Source organism: Lampetra fluviatilis, chromosome 37, assembly GCF_964198595.1.
Source record: "Lampetra fluviatilis chromosome 37, kcLamFluv1.1, whole genome shotgun sequence".
NCBI classification, from domain to species: domain Eukaryota; kingdom Metazoa; phylum Chordata; class Hyperoartia; order Petromyzontiformes; family Petromyzontidae; genus Lampetra; species Lampetra fluviatilis.
This window is the reverse complement of record NC_136311.1, coordinates 11,199,837-11,221,019: the sequence shown is the minus strand read 5'-3', so window position 1 is coordinate 11,221,019 and position 21,183 is coordinate 11,199,837. Positions and strand designations below refer to the sequence as shown.

At 52.8% G+C, this 21,183-nt stretch overlaps 1 protein-coding gene across 1 annotated transcript in view; it reads right to left on the bottom strand.

Moving 5' to 3' along the window:
- Positions 1-1,391: 1,391 nt before the first annotated feature.
- The window catches only part of LOC144945380 (uncharacterized), a 96,391-nt gene continuing 76,599 nt past the window's right edge, over positions 1,392-21,183 (bottom strand). The window contains exons 3-7 of the mRNA XM_078873876.1: positions 19,466-19,612; positions 14,617-14,693; positions 13,061-13,251; positions 5,046-5,452; positions 1,392-4,627 (exon numbers count right to left, since the gene is read on the bottom strand). Of these exons, the coding sequence (XP_078730002.1) occupies positions 4,226-4,627; positions 5,046-5,452; positions 13,061-13,251; positions 14,617-14,693; positions 19,466-19,612 (1,224 nt within the window). The 3' untranslated portion in view covers positions 1,392-4,225. The remainder of the gene's footprint in view (positions 4,628-5,045; positions 5,453-13,060; positions 13,252-14,616; positions 14,694-19,465; positions 19,613-21,183) is intronic.

Genomic DNA, 21,183 nt, shown 5'->3' with positions numbered 1-21,183 from the left:
CCACTCACCCCACTCACCCCACTCACCCCACTCACCCCACTCACCCCACTCACCCCACTCACCCCACTCACCCCACTCACCCCACTCACCCCACTCACCCCACTCACCCCACTCACCCCACTCACCCCACTCACCCCACTCACCCACTCACCCCACTCACCCCACTCACCCCACTCACCCCACTCACCCCACTCACCACACCACTCACCCCACTCACCCCACTCACCCCACTCACCCCACTCACCCCACTCACCCCACTCACCCCACTCACCCACTCACCCCACTCACTGTACCGTACTCTCACCGTACTATCCCTCGCACACGCCTTACTCACACACACACTCACCTCACACTCACCTCACACTCACCTCACACTCACCTCACACTCACCTCACACTCACCTCACACTCACCTCACACTCACCTCACACTCACCTCACACTCACCTCACACTCACCTCACACTCACCTCACACTCACCTCACACTCACTTTATGCAGAAACAAAGATCCCCCGTGTAGTCTCTAACGGACTGTCGGGGCAAGTGCTGTTAGCGAGCTGCACCTATGAAGGCCGGCAACGGCGCACGAGGGGGTGGTGTAGCCAGAACCACGCCCGGCCGCCTTTGTCTCCCCAGTGGCGATGTTTACTACACACCGCACCAGGTACTCATTTGAGGCCAAATCGACCTAGGGGAGGCCCAGGAGCGGTTCAAATAATTGTCACCGGTGTTGGCCGTGAGCGGGAATCGAACCCGGGTCGCCAGGTTCGTAGCGCAGCGTAGCGCTAACCGCTACACCTACCGCTCCCCTTACTCACCCCACACACACACACCTTACCTAGGCACACACACTCACCCTTCTCACCCACACTCACTCACTCACGCAGTCTCCCGATAACATGCAGAGTGAAATATTTTATTGGACCGAACATTCAAATGTAACAAATATCGACAGTACACTTCTCAAACGGCATCTCCCCCCCCCACACTCCCCACCCACTCTCACACTCTCCCACTCTCCCCCCCGCACTCTCCCCCCCACTCTCTCTCCACACCCTCTCACTCTCTCCACACTCGTTCCACACTCTCTCCACACTCTCCCCACCCACTCTCACACTCTCCCACTCTCCCCCCACACGCTCCCTCCACTCTCTCTCCACACGCTCTCACACTCTCCCATTCTCCCACTCTCCCCACACTCTCTCCACACTCTCCCCACACTCTCCCCCTCCCACTCTCTCTCGACCTTACCTACGACAATATTTCCTACGACCATTTATCCCACAACAACAACAGCTGTCCAAAGCCCCCCATCCCCTCCACCCACCCCCCCCACCCCCCCTCACCCCCCACCCCCCCCATCGACCCCACAAAGCATTCACAGAGCGCGAATAAATTAAACACAGCACTTGCAGTAGGCACAAACGAGCGAAAAGCACCAACACCATCATCATCATCAACACCATCATCATCAACATCATCATCACCATCATAAACACCATCATCATCATCATCAACACCATCATCATCAACAACATCATCATCACCATCATCATCATCATAAACACCATCATCATCATCAACACCATCATCATTATCAACATCACCATCATCATCAACACCATCAACACCATCATCAACATAATCATCATCATCAACACCATCATCATCATCAACACCATCATCATCAACACCATCATCATCAACACCATCATCATCAACACCATCATCATCATCATCACCATCATCATCATAAACACCATCATCATCAACTCTATCATCATCACCATCATCAACACCATCATCATCAACACCATCATCATAAACACCATCATCATCATCAACACCATCATCATCATCATAACCATCATCATCATAAACACCATCATCATCATCATCATCGCGTGATCCGCGAGGTTTCTCACCTGCAGGGCTACCAGTCGGTGTGCTGACTGCCTGCACGGGTCAGTGGAGCAAGTCGGTTGACCCCACAAATGAACTCCGCTCACGAACGGGAATGGTTCAGCTCCCAGTCGGAGTGGGGACAGGGGGAGTGGAGAGTGGGGGGTGAGTCGTCGACGCGGTCCATCCGAGGCCTATAAGTTGAGTGCCACTTTGTTGGAATTGAGCAATGATGACCGCTTCATGAATGGACTTAGCCACCGCCAAATCAATGTGGAATGTCCATCCATCGGCCGAGGATTGCCCGCCCGAGATGACGCGTCGTCCCATCCCCGTGTGACGAGGGAGCTGCTTCGCTTTATTATTTCGTCCCCACCACAGATGATGATCACCGCCACAGGCAGAGTCGACAACGGTCAACTTGGAGCGCTGCGTACCGCCCCCAGGCGGTATCCACTCGCTCTCGGGGGGGACGACTCAGAGGGAGAGAGAGGATGACTGACAAAGAGAGAGAAAGGACGACTCGGAGAGAAAGGACGACTCAGAGGCGCCACAGACGAGGGGGAAGGAAGCAGCAGCAGCAGCCACGCAGCGTGGCTGGCGCCAAATAGCCCCCTCCCCCACCCAAGCTCTGCGGTCCTCTATATATGAAGATGTTTTCGTTGTTGTCGTTGTTGTAATTGTGGAATGCTTTGACGTTGTCTGCCGGCCGAATCGCCCGTGAACGAAAAGAGCTTCTCGGCTCAAGTGGGCTACACCCGGTGGGAAATGAACCTCCCGTTTGTGAGTCGGCGAACATTTCTACTCAGTGGGGGAAAAAAAAATAAACTGGAGCACAGTGGGAGAACAACCCGCACGTGATCGTCATCGTCGCTCGCGACCCACCAACCCCGACCTCGGAGGCGTCGTGGGATCTGCCGCGCGGCGAGACTCCCCGGTACGTCGGCGCAGTCTCACGCGGGGAGGAAACAAAAACAAAAACCGACACAAAAAAACGAAACGCATGCAGTCCACTCCGCACGAGAGACGTGGCGATACAAATAGGCAACAACAAAAAATAGAACAAAATCAAACCAAAGTCCTTTGGCAAGCAGGCTCATGTGCAAAGTCTGTACACCTTTTTTTAATATATATTTAGTTTTTCTCTCTGAAACAATAGCTCGTGCAGGTCGCCTTTTTTTCTGTCCGCCCCATCCCGTCAGTTCACTCCCAGTCGACAGAGCCTCCCTCCGTTGATTGGTTATATACCCGGGCAACCCGCCATGGTAACGTATAATTTCCACCGCTCGATTCAAAGGGGCTGCCCGCTGCAGCCGGGGCGAGCGTTCGTTCGGCGATTGGTAACGCGGAATAATAAGTGCGTTTCCTTGTCCACTCCTACGCCACAGAGAGGCGACTTTATTCAGTGGCTAGTTCCTCGTTTCCTGCAATATTAACCAGCAAACCTCATTTTTCAGAGACACCTTATAAGGGAGGCCGCCCGTTGACTTGACGGAGCTCCGTTAGGTTGGGCGCCGATATATCCAAAAAGAAGTGACCGCTGTTCATTTTCATGAAGATTCTATTCACGGAGCTTGGAGTTTGAACCCCTGGCGTTCATGGACGGGTGTAGCAAACCCATCGTCATTTGTGCGAGCCGGTCCGATGTTTCATGCACCCCACTGACGCAAGCTTTCAACACCCCGATGGATCATCGCAAAGGCTTATGATTTTAATTTAAGTCGTTTTTTTGTTTTGTTTTAAGTTTGGCAGTAACTGTCTATCAACGGTGACAGCGTAGAGCTCTCAATCTCTCCCGTTTCTTCAGGCTTTCCAAAACGCAGCTCAGCATGCATCGTCGGAAGCCTCCGACGCATCATCTGTCGAGCACATTTAACAGCGATCGCTCATCACGTGCGCGCTTGTGGCGTCAGACAAACTCGGTGGTGCTTTGGTTCCTGAAACGTGGCAGGCCCTCTCTCTCTGGGAGGTAGTGCAGTCGCAAGATGGCACCCGGGAAAATGTATATATATACATATATGTATACTGTATATGTATCTCAGAAAACCATAACGATGGTGCTCAAAAAAAATGCCAGACGGGCGATCCCACAAGATGGTGGCCTAGATTCACAAAATGGCGGCCATACGATTGCAGTCGGGAGTCATCGATCCACAAGATGGCGACCAGTTGACGAAAGATGGCAGGTGTGCAGTTACGACGACGCCTGAAAAGAAAACGACGGGGTATGGCTGAGACGAACCGAGAACGAGACCGCAAAACGGCAGGAGGACCCCGTAGATGTGGGGGTCCGTTGAGTTCACGGCGGCCTAGCGGAGGCTCTGTCACGGCGGGCCGTCGCCCAGGCCGCTCACGAGGCGCTGCATGTGCCGCAGCTCGCTGGGCGACCGGTCCACCGGCGGGGACCCCGATCCCAGCGTCGCTGCTGCTTCCGCCTCCCCGTGCGAGCGAGTCTCCAGCTTTTCCGGCTTAACGTCCCGTCTGGCTCCTGCCGCCGACACTGCCACCGCGGCTGTGGCCGCCGCCGCTGCCGCCGTCGCCGCCGGGAGGATCGAGGGCAGCTGAGAGGGCAAGGAGCCAATGCCAAGGCCCGGGAAGGAGTAGGGGTTGTACCGCCAGCTGCCCCGAGCCGCCGCGCTCAGGAAGGCCGGGCTGGGCAGCGACGCCGTCGGCAGGTAAGGGTACGGGTACGGCAGGAAGCCGCTCAGGCCGGGAACTGCTAGGCCCTGTGCGAAGAATTTGGTTGCGGGAGGCGAGACGAGGGTGGGAGGAGAGAGCGAAAGTGGTCATGGTCGGCGGTTGTTTTCACGAGCACTTGGGGATGCTGCTGGGGTTCCCTATATCTGGGTGACGGTGCTAATGATGATATTGTAGAGACACAATTTTTCTAGGAGGCTCAAGTAAATTATGTCTAGATAATTGTCTGTTTGATATGCTGTATGCACAGCTGTCCGGTCTGCTGTCTGGTGTATTGTCTGTATACCGCCCACTTTTACATAGCCACGTCCACACCTGGAACCTCTCCTGAGACCTTACCTGGGACCTCACGTGGAGCCTCTTTAGGGAGCTCACCTGGGACTTCACCCAAGACCTCACCTAGGACCTCAACTGGGACTTCACCTGGTACTTCACCTGGCACCTCACCTGCGGCGTGAGCAGAGGGTGGCTGAAGGGCCCCCCCGGCAGGGCCGGCGAGGGACCCCCCCCGTGGGTCCGAGCGTCGAGCCCCGGCACAGAGGCCAGGAAGGGCCCCAGGGGCCCCGAGTGCAGCAGGAGAGGGTGCGTGGGGGGCAGGCCCCCCGCCACTCCCAGCTTGCCGAAGGCGCTGCCCAGGTGGTGAAGGTGAGGGTAGTGGTGCTGCTGCTGCTGCTTGTGTGGCGAGCTCTCGGGGGGAGTGGAGGCGCTGGAGTTGCGGCTTTGGCGGCGACTGACGAAGGAGGGGGGGCGGCGCTCTTTCGCCGGGCTCGAGGGGGGCCCCGGGGAGCCCCCCGAATCCGCGCCGCCGCCACTGCCGCCGCTGGACCGCTCCCCGCTCCCAACCGAGCCCCCTGCTGGAAAGAAATGGGGTTTTAAAAATAAGTGTGTAGCGTCGTGGTGCTTGGCTTCAGCCGGAACACGTTCGGAATGCCGCTGTGTTCCGGGAATTCGGCTGTGAAACGAGGACAGGCGACTCTTGAAACGCAGCGGTGCAATTCGTTGGTGAACACAGCCTTGCGTGGCATGGAGACAGCTGCCACCGGGGGTGCCCCTAGGCGAGAGCGGTGGTTCTCAAACGGGGGGTGGGAGGGTACGCGGACCCCTGGGGGGCTGTGTGTCTCGCTCTGTGTGTCTTTGTGTGTGTCTCTCTCTGCACGTGTGTGTCTGCCTGTGCTGTTCCCGTGTCTGTGTTTTATCATTCATTCTTACCTGATTATGGTTGCTTGTGTTGCAATCGAAACGTCGTATTCTATTATGATTTTATTTTATTTTCTACGTGACGTTACCGAACTAACTAAAGAGTAATTCCTGCAGTCACGAAAGCTTCGAATCTAGTTTGATTCATAACCGCGTGTGTAATTATATCATGTACGCGAGACTCATTGGTGAAGCATCATGTTGTATGAATCTGCCTGCCGATGTAAAATAACTCGGGTGCAATTTGAATCCACATGGTAACCTCGAGCGGGATAGAAAAGACCTTTCAAAACTCACCGATCATTAAGCAACGGCCTGGTTACGAAGAGTAACAAAGAGTAACCAGCGAGCGAGAACAAATGACGGAACGTGAGTGGAATTTTACGTTTTTATTCGCCTGCAGTTACTTGGCTAGCTGGGGTACAACCTCACAAAGTGGACAATTCGGTTTAAAAAAACTTATAACGTTGAGGGGGGGTGGGGTGGGAGTGGGGGTGGAGGGATGGGGGGGGGATGGGGGGGTGGGGTGGGGGTGGAGGGATGGGGGGGGTGGAGGGATGGGGGGGGGGGATGGGGGGTGGAGGGATGGGGGGAGGGATGGAGGGTGGAGGGATGGGGGGGGGTGGAGGGATGGGGGGTGGGGGGGAGGGATGGGGGGTGGGGGGGAGGGATGGGGGGTGGAGGGGTGGAGGGATGGGGGGGGGATGGGGAGGGGTGGAGAGATGGAGGGGGGGTGGTGGGGTGGGAGACAAAGGCGGTCGGGCGTGCACTTGCCCCCACGAGTCGCGTGATGATCGCGTCGCGTGCACTTGCCCTGACTACCTCTACACGGGGGAGCTTTGTCTTTGTGCGAGTGAACGCGCAGTGCTTTCAGGAACTTGACCCCCCCACCACCACCCCCCCCCCCCAATGTATTCAGATGCCGCGGCGGGAGGTCGAATCGTCCCGACCCCCCTCTGCATGGGACCCACCCCCCCCCCCCATACAGTTACTGGATGTCAATTTATCTTACACGGTGATCCATTAATAGATACCCCACTAATTTGTGTTTTTCGTAATCGACCTCCTCCTGCCCTCCCGTTCCTCCCGCCAGCCGAGCGCACATCACTACGACGGCCACGGAGCAAGAAGAGAGCCGTTCAAACCATGTTCTCTTTTTTAAACAATTGATGGGGGGGGGGTCTTTGCATTTAAAGGGTTCGTTTTCAGTACAACGTTTCGCGATTATGCGGTATTTGAGTGGGGCATCTATAAATGGATCGCCCCACTGTATGATTGCGACGCAGTGTTCACAAGACAGCATCTGTGCAGAATGTACGTAAGTTACGCGATATGTAGAAACACCTTACACGCGCGTGTCTGAATATGTACGATAGATGTGTGTGTGTGTCTGTGTGTGTTAGTGGTTTGTGTGTCTGTGTGTGTTAGTGGTGTGTGTGTGTTAGTGGTGGTGTGTGTGTCTGTGTGTGTGTGTCTGTGTGTGTGTTAGTGTGTGTCTGTGTGTGTGTTAGTGGTGGTGTGTGTGTCTGTGTGTGTGTGTCTGTGTGTGTCTGTGTGTGTGTTAGTGGTGTGTGTGTGTCTGTGTGTGTGTGTGTTAGTGTGTGTCTGTGTGTGTGTTAGTGGTGTGTGTGTCTGTGTGTGTGTGTGTTAGTGTGTGTCTGTGTGTGTGTTAGTGTAGTGGTTAGCGCTACGCTGCGCTACGAACCTGGCGACCCTAATTCGATTCCCGCTCACGGCCAACACCGGTGACGATTATCTGAACCGATCGTGGGCCTCCCCTAGGTTGGCTCGGCCTCAAATGCATACCCGGTGCGGTGTGTAGTAAACATCGCCACTGGGGAGACAAAGGTGGTCGGGCGTGGTGCTGCCCACCCATCCACCCCTCGTGTGCCGTGCCGGCCATCATAGCTGCTTGCTAACAGCACTTGCCCCAACAGTCTGCTAAGGCTATACGGGGGATCTTTGCCTTTGTCTTCATGTACATGCGTAACATGCATGACAGCCTGTGTGTGCATGCATAGATGTACTTAATACATGCGTACATAAATGCATGCATGTGTTTGTATACAGCAGTGTCAATTTATATATGTTTATGCTTACGTGTACATATATAGTCAATATATGTGTGCGTACATGTGTAGATGCTTACGCGTATACATAATATACATTATATGTGTGTACGTGCGTGTGTGTGTGCGTGTGTGTGTGTATTCGTAGGTGCTGCTCACGAACAGCACTTGCCCCGCCAGTCTGTTAGAGGCTACACGGGGGATCTTTGTCTTTGTTGCCGCTGAGGTGCAGCTGATGAGACGCTGATTGTCGAAACGCCGCAATTCTGCGGCGCGACTGCCCCCCGCGTGCTCTCGCGTGTGGCGTCATTGCGTGGAGAGACAAAGAGGGACGGGGAGGGCTCGCTGGCTACTTACTGTGGGTTCCAACAGTGGCATTGTCGTAATAGGTTTTTTGCCCTTTCAACTGGCACAAAACTGACACCTTTATACAAGGCATCATGTTTGCAATAACCACAACACAAGCAGTCAAAATGCAAAAAAAAAACTCTGATAATGATATGCATATCATTATCATATCATTATCAGAGTTGTTTCTTTTGTATACAAGGCATCATGTTTGCAATAACCACAACACAAGCAGTCAAAATGCAAAAAAAAAACTCTGATAATGATATGCATATCATTATCATATCATTATCAGAGTTGTTTCTTTTGTATACAAGGCATCATGTTTGCAATAACCACAACACAAGCAGTCAAAATGCAAACAAAAATAAACAACTCTGATAATGATATCATTATCAGAGTTGTTTCTGCTTGTGTTGTGGTTATTGCAAACATGATGCCTTGTATAAAGGTGTCAGTTTTGTACCAGTTGAAAGGGTAAAAAAACCTATTACTATATTTTGCCACTGGTAAAGGAGATGCCTCATAGTGGAAATGTCTTCGTGCTGTTCGCTGTTTGTGCGATGTCCTCTGGCCTGACACTGGTGGCGAGGCTGGGCCATGCAGAAGGCTGCTGAGTCTGGTAGAGGCCAATCCGTTTTAAAAAAACATTGCCACATATCTTATCAGAGGCACGTGTGTTTGCACGTCCACCCACCACAGGTACCGTGTGTGTGGTTAATGCGGTGATTTTATTCCTTGCGAAAGGTTTCTGTTTCGTGTTTGAACATCTTCAAGCAACCGCTGCTGCTGCTGTTTTAATGCCAGCAAGGGTGCAACACTCGTATTCTTATTATTGTTTATTTCGGTAAAGTCACGTAGAAGGGAAATAATAAAGTAAAAAATATGTTTTTTCTAGATTCGAAGCTTTCCTGGCTGCAAGTATTCCTACTAGAGTTTTTCCGGTAAAGTCACGTAGGTAAAAAAAATTAATAAAATAATAATAAATGAAAAGAAAGCAATTTATGTATTTGCATTTTATTATAATATTTTATTATTATTTTCAAATTATCTATTTTCATTTATTATTATTTTATTTTTATTATTATTTTACCTACGTGACTTTACCTGAAAAAACCTAAAAGTATGAACATATATAACAATACATTTAATTTATTTATTTTATTTCCCTTCTACGTGACTTTACCGAAAGAACCAAGAATATGAATCCCTGCTTAAATCAAAACTCGTATGCTTATTTTTTTTTCATACAAACAATGCCGCTGCTACCGCAACAGAGACAATAATTCGCATTAATTTGGGGGGGATAAAATATGTTTCACTTCGTTTTATCCTTTTAGGAACAAAGTCTGTTTGAGAGTTTACATTCGTGAAGTTTTTGAAGGGTGATAATTCATTCTAAGTGGTAAAATAATACTAACCATAATAATCGTATTATGTATGAGTAGCCAACCATGTTATAATAATTATATGACTATGATATAATAACTATTATTAAATACTACTTTCGAAATGTATATCATGAATTACTATACGCAATTAGACAATTATAATAAACAAATGCATATTAATTATTCAACAATAGTGAATCATTAATTATTCAACAATAGTGAATAATTCATATTTTACTTATATTAATGAGATACATTTCTAAAGTAGTGTTTACGTTTAATAATAATTCTAGAGCAATTCCACTACTGTGATATTATAATTATAATTGTATTTTTTTTAGCAAGAAGTGAGACGCTGCAGTCGATAAAAAGCGGATGGATCGCTCATTTCCGGGTTAACGGCTTCGCTGACGATCTAAAACTAAATTAAAATATTATTTGGCTCGTTCGGTAAAGTCACGTAGATAGTTTGAAATAAAATAACAAAAAACGACGACGACGTTTCGATCGCAACACAAGCGGCCGTCATCAGGGAAAGGCGACCTTTTGTGTTGCGATCGAAACATACCAGTTTTTTGTTTGTTATTTTCGTTCAACCGTTCTACGTGACTTTAAAGCTTTCGTGACTGCAGGGATTCATCTTCTTGGTTCTTTCGGTAAAGTCACGTAGAAGGGAAATAATAAAATAATAAAATAAAACATCATCAAATTATTCTCACGACGTTCTGGCCACAACACAAGCAGCCGTCCTCAGGTGAAGAACAGGGCTGTCGGAAAGACAGCGTCTATTATGTTTTATTTTTATTATTTTATTATTTCCCTTCTACGTGACTTTACCGAAAAGACCCAACGAATATGAATCCCTGCAGTTACGAAAGCTTGAAGTCAAGATTTTAATTATAATAATAAGAAATAATGTGTTATTCTTATTTTTTACGATTAATGATACAGTAAATCTATCGAATTGGCTGATGGCACCATCATCATCATGATTATAGTTTAACACGTAGGCTTTCGCGACCAATATCCCATACCGTGTCAACCCACACGGTTTACCCCGGGATTTTTGTCCAGGGAAATTGAGTTTTCATGTCCATACGGCGTGCAGCCGTTTCAATGCGGGCCGAATTATTATTGTTGTGTCTATTTGTCTGTGTTTCTCTCCTTGTGATGGGACTTTGTGGGATGAACGTTGAGATGTATAAGGGGCCACGGGGTGACCGCTAAGGTCTGAGTTGGTCTGCAATAAGGTAGGGGCACTGACAACGGGCCGATAGATACATTATCCGTACAACAAACCTTGCTAATTGGCCGTGTCGGCTGGTAGTGGGTAAAGCGACACATTTATATATTGACGCGATCTAACCCCTAAACCTCTCTAATGGATCGTGTGTGTGACGCAGCGATTTCGCACCGTTCTAGACACAGGCGATCCCGAGTCTCTCCGCCGGCAGGGGTTTGTATTGTCCCATTGTCAGCTGGGTTTGTATTTTTGCTTTTAAACTATTTACTTTCAGCTATTTATTATTTTAGCCAGGTAAGGCCGCCACTGAGCTGCGTAGCTGCTTTTCAGAAGCGACCTGGCCGCCACAAATTGAGAGTGGCGGCTGATCATCACCATCATCATCATCATCACGTGGACATGAAGAGCCAGCGGCTAAATAACTCACAACGCGTGGTGGTGTTGATTCTCAATGTGGGAGGGAGAAACCCGGAGGACCCGGAGACAAATCCACGCGACCACGGGGAGAGAGAGACACGCAGACTCAAAAATATACAGCAGCAGCAGCAGGCGTCAGGGTCGGGATCGAACCCACGACCTCCTGTACACCAGGCGAGGTAGTTAACATCTCCCTAGCCACTGTGATGATGATGAGAGAGAGACACGCAAACTCCAAATGTACAGCAGCAGGCGTCAGGGTCGGGATCGAACCCACGCGCTCCTGCATACCAGGCGAGGTAGTCAACATCTCCTAGCCACCGTGGTGACGGAGAGAGGGGAGGGGGGTAGAGGGGAGGGGTAAAGGGGGGGAGGGGGGTGGAGGGGGCGTGGTCCTCTACCGGTGTCAGCTGTCTTCGCCCCGGGGGGAGGGCAAAGGTTAAACCGCGGGGAGGGGCCCTCAGTGCGCCCACCACTCAGCACCCACCACTCAGTCAACAATAGTGAATAACTAATATTTTATATATATTAAGAGATACATTTCTAAAGTAGTGTTTACGTTTTATAATAATTATAGAGCAATTCCACTACTGTGATATTATAATTGTATATATTATTTTTAGCAAAGAGTGAGACGCTGCAGTCGATAAAAAGCGGAGGGTTCGCTAATTTCCGGGTTAAAAAGGATATAGGAGATAATAAAAAAAATAAATATAAAAAATAAATTCTTTGCCTCGTTCAGTAAAGTCACGCAAGTAGGTTGAAATAAAATAACAAAAAACGACGACGTTTCGATCGCAACACAAGCGGTCGTCATCAGGACAAGGCGACCCTTTATCTTGCGATCGAAACGTCGCAAGTTTTTTTGTTATTTTCGTTCAACCCTTCTACGTGACGACTTTACCGAAAGACCCAACGAATATGGGGGGAGAGAAAAGGTTAAACCGCGGGGAGAGCGCCCACCACTCAGTACTGGAGGAGGTCGTGGGTTCGATCCCGACCCTGACGCCTGCTGCTATATATTTGGAGTTCGTGTGTCTCTCTCTCTCTCTTATCATCATCACGGTGGCTAGGGGATGTTGACTATATCGCCTGGTATACAGGAGGTCGTGGGTTCGATCCCGATCCTGACGCCTGCTGCTGTATATTTGGAGTTTGCGTGTCTCTCCCCGTGGTTGTGTGGATTTTTTTCTGGGACCTCCGGTTTTTCCCTCCCACATTTAGAATCAACGTCACCACCACGCGTTCAGAGTATTGGGCTGCGAGACATTTCCGCGTGATGATGATGATGATGAAAAGCCATCACATCGATGAGCTGCTTTCACTTGTGGCGGCCAGGTAGCTTCTGAAAAATAAACTAAAAGGTCAGTGAGCTTTACCTGGCAAGATCAATAACGTAATTTAGTTTAAACTAAGTTAGACTAAGTTAGACTAAGACCATCCGACTCAATGCTGCCTTGCTCACGCTTGGGAAATTGATGTCCTTACGCAATGTGAACTTTCTATACTTTATTTTCACTTGTTTATTTTTACTGATGTGTTTACCTTTTCTATCATTTGCACTCCTATCGTATTTTCCTATCGTGTTGTAGCTTTCTGACCCGTGCCTCCTGCAGAATTAAATACACTTTTTGATTCTGAGAGACGGCGTTAATAGAGACAGGAAACCAAAGATTTTGTCGATGAAACCCGATCCAAGAGCTACTTAGCTCACCCGGGGAGTGTTGTGTAGTGTTGTGTCTCTCTCTCCGGGAGTGCTGTGTTTCTCCGCGAGTGTTGTGGAGTGTTGCGTCTCACCCGGAGTGTTGTGCTCGGGGCTCGTGTTGGGGCTGGGCCGCTCTTTCTGCTCCTCCTCCTCCTCGTCGTCGTCGTGGTCTTCGTCGTCGTCGTCGTCGAAGTCGCCGCGGCCGGGCGAGGAGCGGCCGCGGTGCGACGCTCCTCGCGCCTGCTGCTCGAAGGCGCGGAGACACTGCAGGGCCAGCTGCCTGCTGCACCACCACCACCACCGTCACCACCACCACCACCACCACCGTCACCATCACCACCACCATCACCACCACCACTATCATCACCATCACCACTATAATCATCACCAACACCATCATCACCATCACCACCACCGTCACCATCACCACGATCACCATCACCACCATCATCACCACCACCAACACCACCAACACCACCACCACCATCACAACAACAACCGCCATTCGCCACTAAGTGGCGGTGACGTCATCACGACGCCTGTGCCAGGCTAGGTGCACGTTAAGGCCACGTGAAGTGTCGAACGCCCGCTGGCAGGAGGTCAAAGGGCAGACACAGCAGGTGCCACGGGTCGACTGTGTTTTAGTCGCGCGGCATTCCACTCGTTGTTGTGAGCGTCGCTCCTCCGCCCTCCATTGTTGTTGGAGGGCGACTGCCTCCAACTGCCCAGTAGTGTCCTCCACGAGCCTCCTCCACTGAGGCCGATCTTGACACCGCTGGTACCGGTCATCGGCAAGTCCACTCAGCTCCACATCCTCCCGTACCACATCACTCCATCTCTTCTCTAGCCTATGTCACTCACCCACCCACTCACCCACCCACTCGCCCATCTCTCCTCTAGCCCGTGTCACTCACCCACCCACTCACCCATCACTCCAACTCTTCTCAAGCCGTGTCACTCACCCACCCACTCACCCATCTCTCCTCTAACCCGTGTCACTCACCCACCCACTCACCCATCACTCCATCTCCTCTCCAGCCCGTACCGTGCCCGTTTAGCCCCGTCTATGCAGCCAAACAGAAGCTGTTTGGGCATGCGGTGGCTGGGCATGCGGTGGCTGGGCATGCGGTGGCTGGGCATGCGGTGGCTGGGCATGCGGTGGCTGGGCATGCGGTGGCTGGGCATGCGGTGGCTGGGCATGCGGTGGCTGGGCATGCCGTGGCTGGGCATGCGGTGGCTGGGGCATGCGGTGGCTGGGGCATGCGGTGGCTGGGGCATGCGGTGGCTGGGGCATGCGGTGGCTGGGGCATGCGGTGGCTGGGGCATGCGGTGGCTGGGGCATGCGGTGGCTGGGGCATGCGGTGGCTGGGGCATGCGGTGGCTGGGCATGCGGTGGCTGGGCATGCGGTGGCTGGGGCACGCGGTGGCTGGGCATGCGGTGGCTGGGACATGAGGTGGCTGGGCACGCGGGCTACGTGACCCAGCCAGCACAGCGTCGCCTGCCCGAGGAGCTCACGGGATATGTGGACCGTGTCCATGGATCTCGCAAGGATCTGTGAGCTCCTCTATACGGTCCAGTCTGCAGGTTCAGGGGGGTTCAGGGACCCCCCCCCAGCGATCAGTGGGGTGTTCCGTGGAACTCCGTTACCGTTTCTCGCGACGTCCATTGCCCGTGTCGCGGAAGCCCTTGGCGAAGGGGTTGTGGTCGATCTTGAGCTGCGTGATCTGAGGTTCAGGACGGGCGAAAGGTGGGGGGGGGCGGGGGGGAGTGTAAGGAGGGGGCACAGGGTGGGGCGGTCAGTAGGGGAGCGGAGCGGTCGTTGCTCTGTTATCCTCGGCCGAGGAACGTGGAATGACTCCCGTTGCTCTGAGCCTGCCCCTCGCGTCCCTGCGATCTTCGTCTTCGTCGTCTGCTTCTTCTGCTCGCGACTCGCGAGGTCTCCAGCCGCTCTGCTGCTGCTGGGAGTGGTCGCGCTGGTGGCTGCCACTGCGCAGCTCCCAGACTGCGGAGCGACGCTTCGTGCCCTTCGGTAATGATCAGACAACCAGAGTCGTTAGAGACGTGTAAGTCTGTCTTGTGGGTGCGTGGGTGGGCGAGTGGGTGAGTCGGTGGGTGAGTGGGCGAGTGAGTGGGTGATTGGAGTGGAGTGAATGAGTGGGTGAGCGAGTAGGTGAGTGGGTGAGTGAGTGGGTGAACGAGTAGGTGAGTGGGTGAGTGAGTGAGTGGCTGGGTGAATGGGTGAGTGACTGGGTGAGTGAGTGACTGGGTGAGTGAGTGGGTGAGTGACTGGGTGAGTGAGCGGGTGAGTGAGTGAGTGAGTGAGTGGGCGAGTGACTAGGTGAGTGAGTGGGTGAGTGAATGGGTGAGTGAGTGGGTGAGTGACTGGGTGAGTGAGCGGGTGAGTGAGTGAGTGGGCGAGTGACTAGGTGAGTGAGTGGGTGAGTGAATGGGTGAGTGAGTGACTGGGTGAGTGAGTGGGTGAGTGAGTGGGTGAGTGAGTGGGTGAGTGACTGGGTGAGTGAGTGGGCGAGTGGGTGAGTGACTGGGTGAGTGACTGGGTGAGTGACTTGGGATCAACGCTTTGCCCCTTGCTAAGCTGACCCTGGGAGTCGTTAGAGATGTTATTAAAGTCGTCTTCACAACTCACCTCTCTAACTTGGCCATCACACCCCACCTAAACCCTGGCCGTTTACTCTGCAGCTTCTGTTGATTCCCTGCTCACCATACACGGTGGCGCATGGGGATCTACGGATGGCATGCTCTGCTTGATATTTTTTTTGTGAGTTGGAAAATCGTGGCCTTGTAACGCGCGCAGCTCCCGGTGTGTACGGCGCAGTCCGCTACCCACGGCACGATGTGCACCTAGTCTGGCACGGGCGCCGCGGAGACGTCACCCGTCACGTTAGTGGCGAGAATAAAGCAAGCTATCAACTACTGAACTGTGGTTCATTTTACCAGCTAAGACCCAACTGAGCACAATTAATAGCTCAACGTGGAAATGTACAGCAGCAGCTAAATAACTCTAAACGCGTGGTGATGTTGATTCTAAATGTGGAGGGGAAAACCGGAGGACCCGGAGACAAATCCACGCGAGCACGGAGAGAGAGACACGCAAACTCCAAATATACAGCAGCAGCAGCAGGCGTCAGGGTCGGGATCGAACCCACGACCTCCTGCACACCAGGCGAGGTAGCTAACATCTCCTAGTCACCGTGATTATGATGAGAGAGAGACACACAAACTCCAAATATAGAGCAGCAGCAGCAGGCTTCAGGGTCGTGATGGAACCCACGACCACCTGCACACCAGGCGAGGTAGTTAACATCTCCTAGTCACCGTGATGATGACGAGAGAAACACACAAACTCCAAATATACAGCAGCAGGCGTCAGGGTCGTGATCGAACCCACGACCACCTGCACACCAGGCGAGGTAGTCAACATCTCCTAGCCAACGTGGCGTCCGGGTGTGCCTCGCGTGGAGAGCGGTGGCACAGCGGTTAGCGCGCTGCGAAAACAAAAGAACGCGATCCGAGCCGGTCCTGGAGTCTCTCCCCTGGGTCGACGCGGCGTGACGCGGCGCGGAGTCATCGGTGCTTTGGTTGTGGGGGGGGGGGGGGGTGGGGGGGGGGAGACAAAGGCGGCCGGGCGTGGTCGCCGGTCAGCCCCACGGGCCGCGCCCTCTCGACGTTGGCGCCGCTGCGAGTTGCTGCCCGCACCCACGGGCCCCCGTGAGGCCACGCGGGGCAGAGGTTGTTGTTGTTGTTGTTTCTCTCCCTCCCCTCCTCCCCCTCCCCTCCCCTCCCTCCCTCTCTCCCCTCCCCACCCTCCCTCCATCACCCATTCCCGCCTCCCTCCCCCTCTATCTCCCCCTTTTTACCCCCCGCCATCCCCCCCTCCCCCATCCTCCCCTCCATCTCTCCCCTCCCCCCCACCCTCCCCTCCCTACCCTCCCTCCCTCCCCTCCCTACCCTCCCTCCCTCCCTCACTCCCCCCCCACCCTCCCCTCCCTCCCCCCGCTTCCTCTCCCTCAACTCCCTCGCTCCCCACTTCCCCTCCCTCCCCCCACCCTCCCCCTCCCTCCTCCCCGCTTCCCCTCCCCTCCCTCCCCCACGCTGCGTCAGCGGGCAGTCTAAGTAAACGCTCGCTAAGTGATCGCATTAGGCCGCAGCAGCGGCCCCCAAATTGAATTAGGGGGCCACTTCACAGCTAACAACGCCCACGTGACCCTCGGCGGTCACTGACTGACGTCTGGGCAACACCGCGGCCCCCCCCCCCATCAACTCCCACCAACCCCCACACCCCCCCACCCCACCCCCCACATCCCCCCCCACACCGCCAACTCAATCATCTCCCACGTGGCGATGCTGGACGTGGTCTGTCCAAGCCATAAATCCCTCCCCGGTGCCCCTACATTATGTATCCGGCGCGGATATGCATGCAGGTACGTATATATAAGTACGTACGTATGATGTATGTATGTCAAGGCCGTAGCCATTGGAGTCAACAATGAGGGGGGGGACCAGATTTTCCAGGGGGTCTGGGGCCCCCCCCCCCCCCCAGAAAAATATCGACATTTGAAAACTAATTTCCTGCCTAAAATATTAAAACATTCACCAACATATGGGATGGACTTTTAATTATTTTTTTTACTAAGATGCCTAAGAGTGTATTGTATTACATTGCTCTGTTTTTTTTACCATTTATTGCTTAATTGTTTGTAATGTTTGAGATTAGGGATTAATAAAGTACAACCATAACCACAATCATATAAACAGAAATCGATGCATTGATTTATATGAAGACAAGTCCAGATATTGTGGCCAAGTTTTAGCAAATTGTTGTTTTATTTACATAGCATAGCAATTTTTATTACTTTTTTATAAAAAAAATTAGAGCAATATTTTGGGGAGGGGACATTTTGAGCATATTTCAATATTGGGGGGGGGGGGGTCTGTCCCCCCCCCCCACAATTCTTATTATAATTACGGCCTTCATGTATGTTGTATGTTGAACTTCTTTCGCACCGTACGTAGCCGGCCGTGCTACTCGGAGGTGCGCGGTGGAAGGACGAATACGGCACAACACAACACAGAGCAGTGCTCAGGAAATGCGTTTGTCAATCTGGATGATGATGATCACGACGATGATTTTAAAAGTGCATCCGAGCTCCCCAGTGGCTCCCCTAATCTCGGAGGGGAGAGGCGTTCCAGACGGCCGCCGGAGCACCTCTGAAAGTGGCGCGCGACGACGATGATGATGATGATGCGGTGACTGCCGACGTCTTGAGAGAGAGAGACGCAAACTCGAAATATACAGCAGCAGCAGCAGCAGGCGTCAGGGTCGTGATCGAACCCACGACCTCCTGCACACCAGGCGAGGTAGTCAACATCTCCTAGCCACCGTGATGATGATGAGAGAGAGAGTGACACTCAGACTCCAAATATACAGCAGCAGGCGTCAGGGTCGTGATCGAACCCACGACCTCCTGCACACCAGGCGAGATAGTCAACATCTCGCCATAGGGTCTGATCACCCCCCTCCCCTCTAGTACCCCCCCCCCTCGCCTCCTCGTATCGTCATTGTGCAAGACAATGCCGGCTGTCAATCACCACTGCCACTCTCTCTCTCTCTCTGAGCCAGCCCACGAGAGATTTCTCAAAGGCCGTGACCGTGATGTTTAAATCTCGAGTCCCTTCGTTGCTTCGGATTCTCCTCCTGGTTGCATCTACCGCGTGCCCAGCAGCGGTACCTGTGAGTATCCGACAGAGTTGGTAGGTGCGGCCATCTGGTCTGTGTGTGCGGTAGGCGGTCGACTCAGCCTCAAATGAGTGTGTAAACATCACCGCTAGGGAGACAAAGGCGGCCGGGCGTGGTGCTGGCCACCCACCCCCTCGTGCGCTGTTCCTGCTCTCACAGATGCGAAGAGCACTTGCCCCAACAGCCTGTTCAGGCTATACAGGCGATCTTTGTGTGTGCAGCTGTGTTGTGCGTGTTTGTGTCCGTAGACTAACATCATCCCATAGTCTAACACCACCCCAAGACTAACACCACCCCAAGACTAACACCACCCCATAGACTAACATTACCCATACAGTAACATCGCCCATGGACTAACATTGCCCATAGATGAACACCATCCGTGTACTAACACCGCCCGTGTACTAACACCATCCATGGACTAACACCACCCGTGCACTAAAACCGTCCGTGTACTAACACCTCCCGTGCACTAACACCGTCCGTGTACTAACACCGTCCGTGTACTAACACCTCCCGTGCACTAACACCGTCCGTGTACTAACACCGTCCGTGCACTAACACTGCCCGTGCCCTAACACCGCCCGTGCACTAACACCGTCCGTGTACTAACACCTCCCGTGCACTAACACTGCCCGTGCCCTAACACCGCCCGTGCACTAACACCGCCCATGCACTAACACCGTCCGTGTACTAACACCGCCCGTGTACTAACATCGTCCGTGCACTAACACCCACCTTGTCGTTCTGGTAGGCGGTGACGGCCAGGAACTGCGTCTCGGGGAACACGTAGGTGCGGAACGTGGAGTAGGGCAGCCGCAGCAGCTCGCTGGCGCGCACCACGTGGAACCGCGGCTGGTACTTGTGCATGGAGTTGAGGATCGTCTGCGGGGTCAAGGGTAACGAGGGTTATTCGGACCGGAGAAATCCGATGAGCCGTGAAGCTCTTTCGTCGCCGCCCACCCCTGACTCGATGTCCTCAGCCTGTTGTTTTAGTTGATCAGGTAAGGGCCCCAATTGAGATGTGTAGCTCTGCTTCAGGAGCGGCCTGGCCTATCGACAAATCATCGTCGTCATCACGTGGGCATTTACAGCTGCAGCCAGATAACGGCAAACGCGTGGTGGCGTTGATTCTCAATGTGGGAAGGGAAAAACCAGAGGACTCTGCAAAAATCTACGCGACCACGGGCAGAGAGAGAGACACGCAGACTCCAAATATACAGCAGCAGCAGGCGTCAGGGTCGGGATCGAACCCACGACCTCCTGTATATCAGGCGAGGTAGTCAACATCTCCTAGCCACCGTGATGATGATGAGAGAGAGAGACACACAGACTCCAATATACAGCAGCAGCAGCAGGCGTCAGGGTCGGGATCGAACCCACGACCTCCTGTATATCAGGCGAGGTAGTCAACATCTCCTAGCCACCGTGATGATGATGAGAGAGAGAGACACACAGACTCCAATATACAGCAGCAGCAGCAGCAGGCGTCAGGGTCGGGATCGAACCCACGACCTCCTGTATATCAGGCGAGGTAGTCAACATCTAGCCACCGTGATGATGTTAGCGAGCGCCTCATTCAGAAGGACGGAAATGTTGATGGGCATGTTATTGTATTTTGGGCAATGTTAATTTTATGGGCACAAACACCCACACGCAACATACTCTTTGGTTGTTTCGGTAAAGTCACGTAGGTATAAAAGAAAAATAAATTAGATCACGACGTTTCGGGCGCAACACAAGCGTCCTTCATCAGGTGGGACAACCACAGCAAGAAGCAATTGCTGAAGTGGACCCAGCAACTCCACACGCACACCAACACACAAAAACAATGACCCCCCGTGTCGCCTTAATAGGCTGTTAGGGCAAGTGCTGTTAGAGAGCAACGCCCGGCCGCCTTTGTCTTCCCCCTAGTGGCGATGTTTACACACCACACCGGATAGTAATCTGATGCTGAGTCGACCTAGGGGAGGTCCAGGACCGGTTCAGATAATCGTCACTGGTGGTGTTGGCCGTGAGCGGGAATCGAACTCGGGTCGCCGGGTTCGTAGCGCAGCGTAGCGCTAACCGCTGCACCACCGCTCCCCAAACACAAAGACCCCCGCATATAGTCTTAACAGACTGTTGGGGCAAGTGCCGTTCGCGAGAACCGTTGAAGGCCGGCACGGCACGCGAGTGGGTGCGCGATCAGCACCACGCCCGACCGCCTTTGTCTCCCCAGGTCACCAACACACACACACCCCCGACACAGACGCACGCACACTAAACACACAAGGGCACGCAGGAGCCCATCAAAGGGCAGGAAGACTGAGCCCCTCTTTACAGAAGGCGCTTGAAGTGAGCGAGAGGGAGGGAGGGGAATGGGACATTCATCACTGGCACCACTTATTAAGGTCCCATTAAAATTGCGGATTTTTTTATTTTATTTTTTTCTCCTCCATGCTTTGGTTCTTAAA